This window comes from Lissotriton vulgaris, chromosome 1_2 (genome assembly GCF_964263255.1).
Source record: "Lissotriton vulgaris chromosome 1_2, aLisVul1.2, whole genome shotgun sequence".
Lineage (NCBI taxonomy): Eukaryota > Metazoa > Chordata > Amphibia > Caudata > Salamandridae > Lissotriton > Lissotriton vulgaris.
The window spans coordinates 312,584,754-312,601,508 of NC_141686.1; the positions used below are offsets into that span (position 1 = coordinate 312,584,754).

Consider the following 16,755-nt stretch of genomic DNA (forward strand, 5'->3'; position numbering starts at 1 on the left):
CACGAAATAGCTTCAAATGAACAGTGTAAACCTGTGATGTCATTTATCATGCCTGAGGAAGGGTATAGATTATATTGCATGCCGTTTGAGCTGGCATCGTCCTCAGCCATATTTCGGATTGAAGTGCACCAAATTCTTTAAACATGTAAGATTACATATTTTCTCCAAAACACTAATTTATGGAAAGCCCTGCAAGAAGTACAATGAAACTTTAAAGGTGGTGTTTAAAATCTTACGGTAAAGAGGGTTTACCGAGGAGGAGCCAAGCCAGCGTCCAAGATGGCTGCATAGACGCTCGGCTCCGTGAGCCCTCTCACCCCGCACATATATCCTGGCAATTATCCTGAGCCGTAACGGCATATTTAAGTGGGCTAAGGAGAGCTTTCACTTACCGTCTGCTCCGGGGGCTTCTACGAGCGGCAGACCCGGAGAAATGTCCCCAACTGTTCTGAGGCCCTCGCGGTGCTGGGACCGGGGTGTCGAGTGATGGGTGCAGCCGGCCGCGACTGCGACAACAGCGTCCACTGGTTGTGTGAGGAGTCGGCCGGAGGGCGCCGGTGAATTGACGGGCCGATGGCGACAGTGTCGACCCAGTCCACCTAGCGGAGTGCCTCGTGAGGCTGCGTGGCAAAGCAGGGTTGAGGGGAGTGCACAATATCAGCCCCCCCTTCCCAGTTCTGTGTCCGGGCATATTCAAGGATTGCCCCCGGAATCGGCGGGCGGATCCCGGGGAGCGGCAGGGATTTTGTTTAGCCCTTTGCTGACTCTTCTCTGGGGAGCCCGCCCTACATTTCTGAGTCCCGGCTGTGAATCCTGTAACGCCCTAGCTCAGGGCCCGGTCTCTGAGGTGAGGTGAAGGGCGAGGCCGGATCAGCTAAGATGGCGGCTGGCGCCATCCTCCGCGGGCCACATCCAGGTCGAACAGTTGCCGTGCAGATGAGATCAGGGGACTGGTGGCGTGAGAAGGAGCCCTCGTCCAAAGATATATTGGCTGCTCGAACGACCTTGCATGAGACCCTGCTCTGTAATGCCCGGGACTTGGGAAGAAGGATGGCCACCGTTCCATGCGGGCACAGCTCGATCTCAACGGAATGCCGACGTGCCTGCCTCTAGGTCCGTGGAGGGTGCTCCAGCTACACCCAGTTTCCTGGAGCCGCTGAAAGACCCGGCTCATGTGATCGCCCTGGATAGCTCTGTTGTACATGAGAGTGTCTCTTCGGGGCACGTGTCTCATTGGCGGCTGGGGAAACAACGCCGATTAACTTCTTGGGCTGCCCCGGCGACGACTCGGTGCCTGCCGGAATGTGTGCCTCTCCCTCCTTGGATGGTGAGACTGTGTTCGGACTTGGAGATGTCTTCCGGGTCAATATTGACACAAACGGATTTCCGCCATACATGTTCGGATGGGTTTGGGTTGCTGAAGTCCTATGAAGCGATAACTCGGCCTGGCCCGTCCGGATCACTTGGACCCTCCACGCCGCTCTGCATACCGATTGATAAGTGGACGTATGTTGGTTCCATTGATAGACAAGGTCAGGGATGATATCGTCCAAAGTCCACTGGACTTATTGTTTGACTGCGGTGCTTGGGGGACATTCGGCCGGGATTATGTTGTTGGTGTGGTCGGTGATTGATGTTCTCCATGGATATTCTGATCTTGCTTATGGGATGTCTCCTGGGTGCAGGGGTGAGAGGTGGGGCTGGGTGGCAAGATCAAGGGCCTTCCTCCACTTTTCTCTTTTCTTTATCTTTCTCTTCCTTTTCTATATTTCGGGTCTCCATTAGGGCGACAGGCACGCTGCGGGGGGGGGAGGTAGGCCGTGGCCTTCTGCAGGGGTGCAGGGTGGGGGGTAGGGGGGCGGGGTTTGTCAAATTGTTCGTTATTTGTTTCTATGGCCCTTTAGTCTTCTTTCCCTTTTTAGTGTTGTCGTTCTTCATGCCTCCTGCAATATGTTTCGTTTTGAGGGGTGGGGTTCAGCTTTGCTACTGAACGGGTTTGTGCTTACATTTATCCTGATTTGCGTACTTTACCCCCAAGACTTCACTTGTATTTGTACTATTTGCGGATATCCTGATTTATGCTCGTAATTGTAGGACCATGTATGACCGTATGACACCTCTTATTTAGTTATTCCTTATTGTAAAATGAACCTTCATAATCCTGAACTCAGACCTGTGCGCTTGCATATGACTCCTGTCCTATACATTTGTAGGACCCCGGTTTTCGAACTGTTATTACTTTCCACATTGCTCTGCTGTTCTTCTGTTTTGACTAGCAGCCGGCCGGGGTGGTTGTAGGCCCATACCTGTAACTGCTTTAAGTAATAATAAAAGTTCTCAACAAAAAAAAAAATTATAAAAAAAAGAGCGTTTACCATAAAGAAAGAAAAGTGTAAATTCGGTAAAAAAGGAGAGGGGCAGGACTATTTAGGACATCATAAGAGTAGTGAAGGAATACGGTCAAAGTAAAGTCAAGTAAGAGATTATATTGGAGTCCTACAGCCCAGGAACAAGGAGCAGGTATGCTCATTCATTGAGGTCTGAAATTCATGCAGTTTACTGTACAACTTATGAAGGAGGTCAACAGATATATATATATATATATATATATATATATTTCCCAATAAATATACGCGGCGAGGCTCTGCCGCCGAGTACGCACCGGATTGAGATGCGCCCATGGTCTGTGTAACAGCGAGCCAGTCTTAAACGCTTTTGATGCAAAAAGTCACTGTGTCATAATTCAAGGTAGAGGTGAAAGGTTACTGCGACTCATAAGTAGTGAGGGGAACGAAGTCTAAATATTTTCTTGGTAGCTCAACGCTCATACATGTGTGAGATCACCTTTAAAGTGTAGACTGGCCACAGGCTACTAGCAAAACTTGTTGCCACAAAAGGGGCTGGTTGGGCAACAGCTGGCACTGCAGTGTATATTCAGGTTGCAAGAGTAAGTGTCCATAGTGGAATAGGTTGCAAGGGTAGAGACAGTCACGTTTGACTGACTGTCATGCTTGCCACTGAAGGACGGTAAGGGTGATAAGAGAAGTGTGTAGAGGCAGAGGTGAGTGATGTACAAAGATACATTTCTGAGTTGAATAAGTCAAATGTGCTGAATAGGATTGTGTGCTTAGTAAGAAAGACTTCTGATCATACCAAATGGCCCGCCCAAGAAGGATACGCTTGGAGAGTGGGAGAAAAATTAAAATGTCATTTGGGAGTTGAAGTGGCACACAGTTTTAAAAAGTAGGGATTTGTTGGTGTGCATGACTATCTGATGAAGAGGTTTCTGGAAATGGCAGAGGAGGGACACATTGGAATGAGTGTGTTGAAAAGGCATTTAGTTAAGAGAATGATGTGGAAAACATGGTGCCTGGAGCAACTGGTTGCCAAAGACTAATTTATGTCCCCTCAAGAAGCAGTTGCACTGACAAAACGTGGTAAAACATAGCTTGATATTTCTGGTCTATTCTGTATCCAGAGTCCTGAACTGTGTATGTCTTGGTTGATATTGTTCACATTAGCCAAAGGTGGCATTTGAGACACCTGTAGAGAGGAGTAGTAATAAAGTTCTTAGAAGCAATTTCTTCACAGTTGCTGACCAATGATGGAGTGAAGTTGGCATTTGGTTATATGAGGATTTTCCTAGCGTACATCAAGTGAACAGCTTGATGTACCAACCACAGAGCAACGGGTTAGAGGAGAGGTGTAACAGAGCACAGAAAGTAGGTTTGGAACTGTGATTGTTTGAATGGGGGAGTCATGAAGAGGTTAGCATGGCTTACAGTTTTAAATCAAATATGGCAATGGGAGCCACACCGTATAAATTGATGTGCAGAGGTTTAGGGATGCTGAAATGGGTCTCAGAAAGGCTAACTTGTGGCCAACTAATGGACAACAGAGACATCAAAAGAAATCAACGTGATGCAGTTGTGGGGGAAGAAACTGTGTGATCACATACTTTGAGAGGTACTTTATGTGTTGAGCCATTATGTGAGGTAATGTTCATGCAGTGTAATGTATTATCGTTTGTTTTCTTAGTTACATTTGTTCCATGTGTAGGGGAATTAGGTTTACCAGTCCATATGATGATGCTTGGTTTGACTGTATTTTCATTCTAGAATTCTGACGCTGTTGTGGTCTGGTTTTTCAGGGCAGAAGCTGCTGGCAGATGATGCTCTGTGTAAGAACGTTCCCTACTTCATTACATAGTATTCAATCATTTCAAAGTTGAATTCCTTTGTTTCACACACCTACTCCAGCTGATTAGGGGGAACAGCCTTTACGACGCGGCTGTTACACCACGTGCCTTTACAACGCAGTATTTTCAACGAAAGTCGTTACCACGACTTGCGCTGGAGGGCGCTACAGGACAAGGAATTTTTTAATTTACTATCCAACACCTTCCCTACTGTACGTAGGCTGGTGTTGGAATAGTAAATTAAAAAATTCCTAAGTCCGCACCCCCTCCAACGCAAGTCGCGGTAACGACTTGCATTGAAAAAAACCGCGTTGTAACGGCACGCGGTGTAATAGCACGCGTTGTAAACCCGTACATCCACTGATTAGGTGCCTTTTCTCCTTTCATCACCCTTCTGTCAGGCTTATCAATTATCTTTTACACTCTAAAGAAGTATAAAGGTTACAAGCAGCACACTATAAAACTCTAAATTAAGTAAATTAAGTAAATAAGTTGCACTTAAAAATCATCCCAGCTCTTCTCCCTCTTGACTGTATAGCTTCTTGTAAAAATTCTGAAATACTAAACAGATTTCTTTTGGATTTTTAACTACCGCCCCTCCCTCCGTGGCCATTTCTGTTATCTGCCCCCTGGTAGCTGCCGTCCGAGTTCTTATCGCCAAAATCCGTCCAACTTGTTCCCTATATTCATATTGCTCTTCCCTCCTTGCTAAGAAAATTCCTGCTGCTTTTGCGCTATATACTTCACTTACTGCTACTGCGGCTTTAGCCAGGGCTACATTTTGAGTCACCCCCGTCACATCCCCTTTGGCTCCTACAACCTTTACCAGATCTTCCTCCAGACTCACCACAGCCTTAATCTTCTTCTCTACTAGTTCTTTTTGAAGTTTATTACGCCTGAGTGAGTAACTTAAGGTTTCTCCCCTTATGCCAGCCTTCATCCCATCCCAGACAATTGAAGGTCGTGCCGTGCCCCTATTGTGCCCCAAAAAATCTTTTAGCCTATTTTCCATAAGGGCAACATATTCAGCATCTTGTAATAGTGCTCTCTCAAATGACCAAGAGGTTGAATTTATCCGTGCATTTACCAGAGCGACCTCCGGAGCTAGTGGGTTGTGGTCTGACATCAGTCTCGGTAGCTTTTTGACCTTAACTATCGGTAACAACGAGGGGGAGATCAAAAAATAATCAAGCCGAGCTAATATTTTGTGGGGGGCAGAATAGTATGTGCTACCTCCCCCTCCCATAAGCTGCTCCCAAGTATTGATTAAACCGTTATCTACCATAAGATTGACCAATGCTCTATGACTTTTTTTCTTTCTTCCTTTAAACCTGCCCGGATCATCCTTCCACAACCCATCGAGACCATTTATATTAAAGTCGCCACACATTATAATCGGGAGCGGCCAATTAGGCAGCTGTGAATTTATATGGATGAGAGGCTCAGGATCATCGACCATAGGCGCATAAATAGAGCATATGGTGAAAATAAAATTTTGCATTTGAAGTTCGGCCAAGACCCATCGACCATACTTATCTACCTGCTGTTTTTTCAACTTGACAGTGTGTCCTCGTGCCAATATCGCTACCCCACGTGTCCTCGTACCCTGAGTCGTACAGGCCAGTAACATGTAACCCAGTTGTTCCAGTAAAAACTTAAGCGAAAACTCCTTGCAAACAGATTAAATCAGCTTTCAGTGTTTTAAAATATTCTTTCAGCTCTCTTCTTTTTCTGACAGTCATTTAAACCACAAACGTTAACTGTGACTAATACGCATAAAACTTAGATTTTTTATCCCTATTCAGTTTAATAAACCATCTCCATTTTCCCTCTAGCATCTGCAATCCTCTCAAGCCACAGCAATACATAGATCTCCTCTTTTTCTGATGATGAATTTTTCCCCCTTTTTTCCTCCTGCAACAACCAACCCCTCCCCCCCCGCCTCCACCCCCCCCCCGCTTCCCTCCCCCTCAACAAGGCAAGTAGGCTTAAGGCCTCTGTGATAGTGTCTGGCAGTTGCGTTCCCACGTCACCGAGAGTAGAAAAAAGCAAGAAAAAAAAAGGTATACAATCAAGAGGGAGAAGAGCCAGGAGCGGGGGAAATAGAGAGGTATCTGGAAGCGGCCTTAGTAGATAAAATTACTGAGGAAGATAGGAATCGCCTGGAGGCAAAATTCACTCGAGAAGAAATGCAATTGGCCTTGAATGGCCTTCCGTCAGGGAAAGCTGTAGGACCTGATCTTATACCTTTAGAATTGTATAGGAAATTCTTTTCAATATTAGAGGGGGACATCAACATACTTATGGTTTCGATTGAGGATGGAGCTGAGCCGCCTGGATCCTGGGGTGAAGCATCAATGGTGGTTTTCTTTTTTTTTTTTTTTTTAATTTTTGAAAACCTTTATTGTGCATAGCAAGCGTACAATTACGGGCCTACAACCATACAGGCCGGCCTCGAAAGCAATCAATAGCACAAAAAGTACGGATATTGCAACTCAGCAGTCCCAATGAATGTACAAACGATAATTGTCTGAGACGTGGCCAAACTGAAGTGGGACCACCAGGCACAGGATGAATAAGGTTAATTTTTAAAGTTTTGAAGAAAAATTAGGATCAGGTGCATTCAATCCACTAAAAGAAATGGCAGGCAACGAGCCAGCGAGTCATGAGCACGACGAGAAGTAAAATTAACAGCACCAAAGGATAGTGACCCTCAGGATACTAGCACAAGAAAACAGTACATGCTGGCCATCGCCCGCCCCACGGACTCGGAACACCCAAATCCACAAAGATGACAGCAGCGACAGCGGAGAGAATAGGTAACACTACCCCGAAGCACCTGACAACCCGAAAGGAGAGAGAAAGGAGAAAGAAAAGGAAGAGGTAAAGAAGAGAAAAACACAAGAAAAAGGCCCATAGAAACCGAAACTAAAACAAAACCCCTACCCCCTACCCCCCACCCCCCACCCTGCACGTAAGCGGAGGCTACGGCCTACCCCCCCCCCCCAAGCTGCGTGCCTGTCGCCCACAAACCGAACCCGAAGTTTAGAGTAGAGAGAGAAAAAGAAAGGTAAAAGAAAAACGTAATTCACAGAAGAACGGAGGAGGGCCATCGAATATACCCAAAGCACTATACAGTTTCATTCCGGCCGCCCGGTCCCAGACCCCGCGACCAATACAATACCCATAGTTGATATCCCCGGCAGTCCTTCAGTGACCCAGCAGCACAAGTAAAACAGTCCCGACATGACGGGGGGGCACACTCAACCCTGCCCCCTGCGATATGGGGCAACGACGTAGTCCGGCCTCACGGTAGACATCTTGCAGGAGGAAAGCGATCCAAGCATCACGATCCGGGCGGGGGGACGATCAATGTAGTCCATCCGATAGACCGCGGTGTAGGAGTCCGCAGCAGAATCCAGGATAACGCACAACCAAGTTTCTCCGGGATTGGAAGAACCAGTCAGTAGGAGTGGATTCAGGATGAGGAATCGAGACACGCCAGGGTCCTTAGGAGGAGAAACTAGATATGACTTCCAGCTACAGTGCTCTTGCCACACTACATGTCCCGTAACTGCAGCCAGTCCCCAGAATAATTCAGCCGACATCTTGACTGCGCTTGGGTCCCGCACCTGTTGTGTGCCCGTGATGGCCGGAGGGGAGGAACAACAGAGGGCAGCATCAGTAGGAGACACCGTGTCCTGCTCCCGGGAGCGTCCATGTTCAGGCAGCGGTGCAACAGAGGAAATCAAAGCCAGCCGATCTCCCAATACACGAGCAGCAGAATGAAGAGCTGCTCTCACAGTATCCAGGGCGCACATCACATCACTGAGCGACACTGATGCGCCGGAATGAGAGGGTTGAGCAGTCCTTAGCAAGCAGGGCGAACAAAGGCAGCACTGTCCGTCTAGCCATCCACCATTGCCATCCATGGCCAGCAGAGCACAGCCGATATCCAGGCAACAGCACAATCAGTCTTGAGGCACAGGGAAGGCACACGACATGGGAGCAGAGTAGTAATGTGGTATGGCTGGACAGCTGTATCTTCGGTAGCAGCCCAGGGTCCGCTGCTACAGAAAGGGAGATTAGCTTGCAAGATGGCGCCCAGCCCGGCGCGTAGGGAGACAAAGTAGCTGCTAATGTTGCAACCGGGTGAAAAACACGATACAAAGTGTTTTCAGTATCTGCGATGTGCGCGTCCCTGAAAAGCAAGAAAGCACACCGCAGGGAGCAGGACGAGGCTGAAACCGCCGGAGATGGTCCACCGGCCACAGCGGCTGTTGTAATGAGCGAAGCCGACCCCAGGCAGAGAACAAAGACCCAGCCGTAGCCGCGCAGCACGAGGCAGGGGAGAAGTTGTTTCAGTAGAAGCGCCGCCGGGATCCAGACAGAAAGCACACCAATAGATCCGGGGTCTCTTCCCGTTTCCGCCGATGTCGCGTAGTGCAGGATAGGTCGCAGGATGAGGCGGAAAACGGGAGAAAAGCAAGAGGGTCGGCGGAGCCGAGAGATCAGGCGGCCATCATGGTCGCTGGTTAGGCTCCTCCTCTCAATGGTGGTTTTCTTAAAGAAGAATAACATTTCCATTGATCCCGGGTCATACAGACCGATTAGCTTGATGAATAGCGATACTAAGGCTTATTCTAAACTAAAGTATTGGCTAATAGGCTGAACTCGGTAATCTCGCCCCGTCAGCACGGGTTCATTCCAGGCAGGGGTACAGCTGACCATATTAGAAGGGTAATCACCTTGTTTTGACGGAACAACAGCCTCGCGAGTCCCTATATCCCTAAAACTCTTGGACGCAGAAAAAGCTTTCGATAGGGTCTCGTGGGGTTTTCTTTGGGCAACAATGAGTAAACTCAACTTTGGGAAAAGGTGTGTAGGGGGACTGAAAGCTTGATACAGATGCCCGGTTGTAAGGGTGAGAGTAGTGGGGGAACAGAGCGAAAATATTAACATCGAGCGTGGAACCAGGCAGGGGTGCCCTTGCTCACTATTGCTCTTTGCCTGTTATATTGACTCTTTTTTAAGACCCATAGAAATAAACAGGCATATTTGTCCTATTATTTTGAATGGCCTCGAGACTAAAATTTTGGGTTACGCAGATGACCTGGCAATTATGTCACCAGCTCCAGTAACAGAGTCAGCGGAAATAGAAAAAGAGGCAAAAAAATATGGGCTTTTGTATGGGTATAAATTGAACCAGACTAAAACACAAATAGTTATTAACCAATTTGCCACGATAAATGATGAAAGGGTTACAGATTCAGCTGTCTACTTGGGCATTACAATAACATCTAATTCATCCAAGCTGTTTGAGGAAAATTTGACTCCTGTGATTAGGAAGGCCAAACTAGATATGGATAGGATGGATAACCTGCATCTTACAATAATTGTATGCTGCAATGTAATTAAGATGTTATTTCTTCCCAAAATTTTATATTTTTTTCGAACAAATCCTCCAATATTTAATAATAATTGGTTTAAGGACATTGAGTGGGTCTGCAACCAATTTATATGGGCAAAGGGCAAAACCCGGAGGGCCATAAAATTGCTGGCGCTTTCTAAGGAAAAGGGAGGTTTGGCTGTCCCAGATTTTAAGGGATATTATTTGGCAGCAGCCTTGCAGTATCTTAGAGGACTTCTAGGAGGAAACACTAACTATATCTGGCGGGAGGGCATTGGTATACCAGACATATTTGATTTAATGGTTCGAGATTCTAATAAGGGATTACTTACATTCAAGGAGCTAAATTTACTACAAAAGAAAAAAGTTTAAGGTCTTCGCTGCTGCTATATGGTGGTCTATGGTTCGGAAAAAATGAAGCTAGGACGAATGAATTTCTACACACCTTTATATAAGAATGAGCTTCTCCCAGATGTGTTTCATGATCAAGTTATGAAAAGATGGGATAATTCTGGGGTGGGCACAATAGGAGATATTATGGATGACTCTGGTATAATTTCTTTTGAAAGAGCATGTATTATATACGCTAGATCGCAGAGATTTTTTAAAAATATTTACAGATTAGATCAGTAATACAAAGGAAATTGTTAGGGGTTAATTTTAAAAGAGGATTTGATGGAACACATTCAAGATGAGAAGGGCTGCTCAATTTCACAACTATATGGGACGCTGCGTCAATGCAAAGAGGATGATAGGATTAAAGTGGAGAATGAAGCTAAATTTAGTGGGAAATGAGGGGGGGGAGGGGAAATCGCTGCAGTTTACAAACTCTATTGTCAAGGGTGCTAATCTGCAGGCACAATGTTACAAAACTTTTTAGGAATTGTATTACACACCGCACAGAAATGCAATTTTGGAGGGGGGGGTGACCAGCGGGATATCCTGTCCGTATAGCGTACAGGCTGACACAATTCATATGTTAGCTTAACAAATGAGATCATGATTTTGAGTGTTGGAAGAGAAATGCAGGATATTCCGCACCAAGAATTCATATTTATTGCAATGGCCATAATCCGACTTTGCATAGCAACCCTGTGGAAGGATCCTAATCCTCCGTCATATCACCAATGGCTCTCAAGAATCTTATCAATGTATACCCTGGAGAAATATCTATATGAAAAAAAAAGGACGCAAAGCGATGCAGTCCGGTAAACGGATCTGGGCACCGGTAGAGCATTTGAAATTAAGAGTAGAGGGCTAAAAGATAGAAAAATTGCCTGTAAGACGCTAACGGGGGGTGCACCTATAGTATTATAATAATTTTTTTTTTCTCTGTTATCTGTTTTTCTTGATTGTTTTCTGTAATGATTTACTTGCTTTGAGATTTCTCATTGTTTAATGATGAGCATCTGTTGTATGGAATATGTATATGGAACGGGATAACTGTTTGGAATTGTACCATTTGATGATGAATAATAGAAAAAAAAAATTTTTAAATCATCCCACAATGCAAGACTCACATCAGACTCTTCTTCGATGATTCTCAGTTGTTCCTGGAGAGTAGGCAGCATTAATTTGGGATCTACAGTGGCTGCAAAGGAGTCTATATGGAGAGAGAGAGAGATGACGTGAGCGTAAGAGAGACAGGGAATGGGCACGTCAACAAGCACTGAAATTTTGCAAAAATGTTAAAGCAATAGGAGACAATAGTTTCTAGGTGGAGTATTCACACAGGAGCAACTAAATGTCAGAATTATAATTACTGTAGCAGTTTCCTCAAGCAAATGGGTCAAGATCCCAGTAGCGTCAACATAACAGTAGTATTCATGAGCCACAATCTAATGAGCAAAACTGATGAAGTCAGAACTGACACACATTTGGCACATTAATGAAATGTATGAGAAACTACATAATAGATACTGCAACCTCCATCACAAAGGAACAACCCCTACCCCCGAGATGCCCACTGGGCATTGTACAGAGAGACTCAGAATGAAATCCCTGCAGTTTCACAAGACGCCCAGAACGTAATCTGCCCCTGGCATATTAAGAGTTGCATCTGCTATCACACAGCATCTCTTGCACTGTGTAATGCAGCTGGGAGTACCAAGGGATTGACATTTAAAGCCAAGGAGATGAGTATACTTCAACCTATGCCACGGTCTACACTACTCGGAGAATTGCATCAAAATCATGGAATCTGTGGTACTGGTCCTGCTTCTTACCCACAGTAATGATGCTTAAACCTCCTCTAAATCCACATGCTGGGTTTTAACTATTGGTTGGGTCCAAAAAGAACTTTGGTGTCCTTAAACCTACCCTAGTACATAGTCGCTCTCTTTCCATTTTTTACGCCTTGCATGATTGACGTTTTCAGTTTTTTTTTTAAGTTCCATTATTCTTATTTATTAACTTCGGTTTATCGATTTATTTATTTAATAATAGGCTGGCGAGGTAAGAGGCATATGTGGGATGATTTGATCTACGACCTCTCGAACTCGCATACCAATTTTCTAGTACTGGGTGATTTCAACCTCTGGCCTTCTGGCCCCCATGACTTGGCCTTCCGAGAACTGTGTCAAGCCTGTAGCAATATCCAACTTGCTCAACTGGTTCAGGTACCCACCCATGATAGGGGACATATACTAGACTTGGTATTTGCAGATAAGAACTTGGTTGTGGTAGATAAGGTCGAGGCCCAGGGTTGGACCGATCATTCCTTGATTGTTTTGTCCCTTCTTATGCCTGCCCCATGGAGACCCAATAAACCGACCAGCAGGAAGTTGAATCGGCAATGGAGTCGTCTCCTTAGGGAACCGATTCGACCCACACTCCTACCGGGAACCTTTCAGATGGAGGAGAATGTGGACAAGAGCTATGCTTCTCTCTGCCGGCATATTGTATCATCTCTTGATGACCTGGCCCCCTTACGTAAGGTAAGAGACAGGCCCAGGGGCCTAAACGCCTGGTTCAGCGAAGAATTGGGGCACTCCAAACTTCGCTGTAAACAGGCGGAGCGTACATGGAGGAGAGGATACAGGGAGCAGGATAAGGCAGCTTATAAAGCAGCCTTGCACGAATACAAGGCCCAGTTAAGAGCCGCAAAAGCCACGTTTTTGGAAGACACTTTGGCGAAGGCCTCTAACAAATCTCAGACCCTGTTTAGATTGGTCAAGACTTTGTCTGACCCGCCTTGCACGGCGTCTACTATCCCGGCCTCGCAGGCACTGTGCGACTCGCTGGCCCTTGCATTTGAGGAGAAAATCAGGACTATTCTGACTGGACTCAAAAATTCTGAACAATCTGTAACATCCGCAGTCTCTCCTTTGGACCCGTCTGACAACCTGAACTCCAATTGGGCACCTAACAAGGAAGGTATGCCTCAGCTGTCCAGCTTTCCCGTTCCCTCGTTAGAGGAATTTGTTATCCTGGCAAGCAGTGTATCGTCAGGATCACCGCTGGACCCAATGCCTCATAAGATCTGGAAGGCCTTTCAAGATGAGCTTTTCCCTCCGCTGCACTCCATCTGCTGTCAATCATTGACCACAGCGTCAGTCCCAGACAGCTGGAAGTTGGCTATTGTAACACCTCTGTTGAAAAAGGCTTCTCTGGACCCTCTCTGCTCGGCTAATTACAGGCCAATTTCGCTACTACCATTTGCGATTAAAGTCCTCGAAAGATGGGTCACAAGAGCCTTATCCAACTTCCTAGAAACAAATCTGTGTCTGGATGCTGCACAATTTGGCTTTAGGCCAGCGCACGGCACCGAGACGGCCTTGGTCACCGTGTTGGATGATCTGCGAGCGCGAGTCGACAAGGGCAAGTCTGCATTCTTGGTGCTACTTGACATGTCGGCCGCGTTCGACACGGTGGACCATGAAGTTCTACTTGGCCGTCTTCGGAGTGCGGGAGTGTGCGGCCTGGCCCTAGACTGGCTCACGTCCTATTTGGACAACCGACAACAAGCCGTGGCATTACCACCTTTTCGATCAGCCACTAGGCGGGTGAAACAGGGAGTCCCTCAAGGATCGGCAATTAGCCCGATCCTATTTAATATATATCTCCGTCCCTTGATAGCACTGATAAAGTCATTCGGCATATCTGTTGTCAACTATGCCGATGACACTCAGTTGATTTTTTCATTTGAGGGTTCAGAGACTATTTCAAGGGATGTCTTTCACCGTTGTATGGCAGCCACAGCAGCATGGCTGCGAGCCAATGCGTTGCAATTCAACGGGTCAAAAACGGAGGTACTCCACTGCTCCTTGGACCGAACTCCCCGTACACTACCGGCAGATTTCTGGCCAGTGTCCATCCCGGGCTCGGTGGAGGCGGCAGAGTCAGCTCGCAACCTGGGAGTTCTATTCGAACCCAATTTGCAGCTTGATGCCTCCGTAAACAAAACGGCAGCAACATGTATGGGTCTGCTCCGTGCTCTACGGAAAATCTTGCCACTTCTTCCACGGGGCTCCAGAGCTGAGGTAGTCCGTAGTTCCATTCTCAGTAGGATTGACTACTGCAACGCACTACTTCTGGGTGCCCCGAAGATTCTGGTCCTAAAGCTCCAAAGGATACAGAATATGGCCGCTAAACTGGCCTTGTCTCGACCACGGTCCGCCTCTTCATCGGCAGCTTTGGCCGATTTGCACTGGCTCCCAGTCCAGCAGAGAATTGCGTTTAAGGCTCTCTGCCTTGTTTTTAGGGCCCTGCATGGACTGGGACCAATACCTCTTCAGACTCTCTTCCTCTGGTATCAGGCAGCCAGACTTTTAAGATCATCTTCGGCGTTCTTGGCAAAAGTCCCTAAAATTAATAGAACAAGAATGGGTGGTCGCGCTTTTAGTTTTGCGGCTGCCACGCTGTGGAACACTCTCCCCCTGGCATTAAGGAGCTGCCCTGATCTGCTCACTTTTAAAAAGAGCCTTAAAACTTACCTGTTTCCCAGAGTAATGTAGCTTTTTAATAGATGCACGGTTAGGTCTCAGCGCCAGGATACCCTTTGGGTGACAGCTGCGCTCAATAAGCAATAAATACATACATACATACATACATGTGAATTTCGAGGCGCTTTAAACTAAAAAAGGAATAGGTTACCTGCTACTTACCTGTAAGCATCCGTATGTGGCACGCAGTGCTGTAGATTCAGTAGGGTCCCTTTAAAACCCAGGACTTTAAACAAAAAAACGTCAATTTTGCAACAGAGTACAAAACCAGCAAAAAGAATCTGAAGATAAAGACTACATAGAGGCGAATTTTGGGGCTATGATCAACATCATAGTGAATGATCAAAACTCCTCCTACGGCTGATGTCCAGAAGATGTTGTAGGGTGGGCTGGAAGTGGTTCCAATTGGCATTCACTCTATGGCTTCTTTCAACAGGAGCACCTGAACCTCTTGTGAAGCAGCGCGAGATGTTCTGGGCTGAGGGTCTGGGTGAGGGGAATGTTTGGTGGGGTGGCAAGAAGGTCCAGGCAGTAGGTCAGAGGTGATCTCCTTCCTATTTGAGGTTTTCCCTGCCCACGATTGCCTCCATTTAGTGTGTTGAATTGTGAGATTTGCAGTCCAACCTCTGCAGTTTGTCCCTCTCATTCCTTGGTGACAAATCTGTTTTCCCTCCAAATTTCTCCTTTGCTCTGTGCTTAGACCTGTGTGCTAAAACAGTGCACCCCCAGCCACCACTTTGTGTTCACAAGCCAGTGAGGCCAGCCCCCCTGTCTCCGCCCCTCCTCCTCCAGCAATAGGGATTTTCTACATCCGAGGGTGCTTCTGTGAGCTGTTTAATCTGTATTTACTGGAGCCTGTGCACTTCGTTTTTTGGCCAGCAGGGAGAGTAAAGCTTTATTCAAACAGTATTGTTGGATTTCGAGTTAGTGAAGCCTTTACCTGTAGAAGTCCAAAGTTGTGGATTGAGCCCGTCTGTCTCCTAGGAGATTCTGAACAGGAGAAGCAGCTGCCCAGGCCAGCAGACCATTGGCTATTCAGCTACCAGGCAAGTCTGAGCCCTCCTTTCCCACCTGCCCAGGCCCCTTAAGGCCTTGCTGGGTGCACCCCAAATCATTCTCCTCCATCTTGTGAGTTGCAGCCTACATGTGCCCCAGATTGCAGTGAGCTGAGTCCAGGAAGTGCCTCTATCAATATATTTAATCTAAATATACTTACTTCCTTTATGTATCTATATACTTTCAATGTACTTATGGATCTATATATTTATCACTTTCTTCTAATTTAGCATTTTCAATGCACTAGCCTATTTCTCAGCCTATACTTCGCTCAATACATCTTCTAGCCCAACCTTCTGACTCATCTCAAACTTCTTTCTACTACTCCTTCTAAGGCACTACCCTATCTCTCATCTTATACATCTATCAATATATCCTCAACATCCACTCTCTCATTTATCCCAAACCCCATACCACTACTATGATCGCCAAAATAAACCTTTCTAGACTCTCTCCTGCTCTACCCCTCCCCTCTGACTCCTTCCCTCCAAAACTCCTTTTTACTCATCCAAACGCCTCTTCCTACTGCTAAGACCTAAAAAAAAAAAAATCCTTCACTCTTTTAGCCCTCCACTATCTTTTTCAATCAAAATTAACAGACTAACATGTTCACTCCTCCAATTCCATATTCAACTATACTAATATACTGCCCAAATAACTGAATAACATATCTACTACTGAAATTACTTCATATTTATACTATACTAATTTTCAACACTAATCCTTTATGGGTTCCGGAGTGGCGTGCTACTCGCCAGAAAAGCGCTTCAACACCCATCAGGGGTAACAAGTGCTATATAAATGCAAATCTTTCTTCCACTTTTATCCCTCCGCTATCCTTCTCACTCCAAGTAACAGACTAATATCCACCACTGAAATTACCTCATATTTCACCATATTAATTCACCACTAATCCTTTATAGGCTTCCTGAATAGCGTGCGTCAACAAGCGGGCGATAAATAAATACAAACCTTTGTCCTCCTCTATCCTTCTGCTATCCTTCCAAATCCAAATAACTGACTAACCTATCCACCACTTAAAATGCACTTGCATGTTTCACTATACTAATTCAACACGAATCCTCTATGGGTCCCGGAGTAGTGTGCTACCCGCCGAAAAAGCGCTTTGACGCCTCGTCAGGGGTAGT

The 16,755-nt window shown here is 46.2% G+C and overlaps 1 protein-coding gene across 1 annotated transcript in view; it reads right to left on the minus strand.

The window, feature by feature from the left end:
• The window catches only part of VPS37C (VPS37C subunit of ESCRT-I), a 67,049-nt gene that overhangs the window by 2,567 nt on the left and 47,727 nt on the right, over positions 1 to 16,755 (minus strand). The window contains exon 5 of the mRNA XM_086953339.1: positions 11,129 to 11,211. Within this exon, the coding sequence (XP_086809465.1) occupies positions 11,129 to 11,211 (83 nt within the window). The remainder of the gene's footprint in view (positions 1 to 11,128; positions 11,212 to 16,755) is intronic.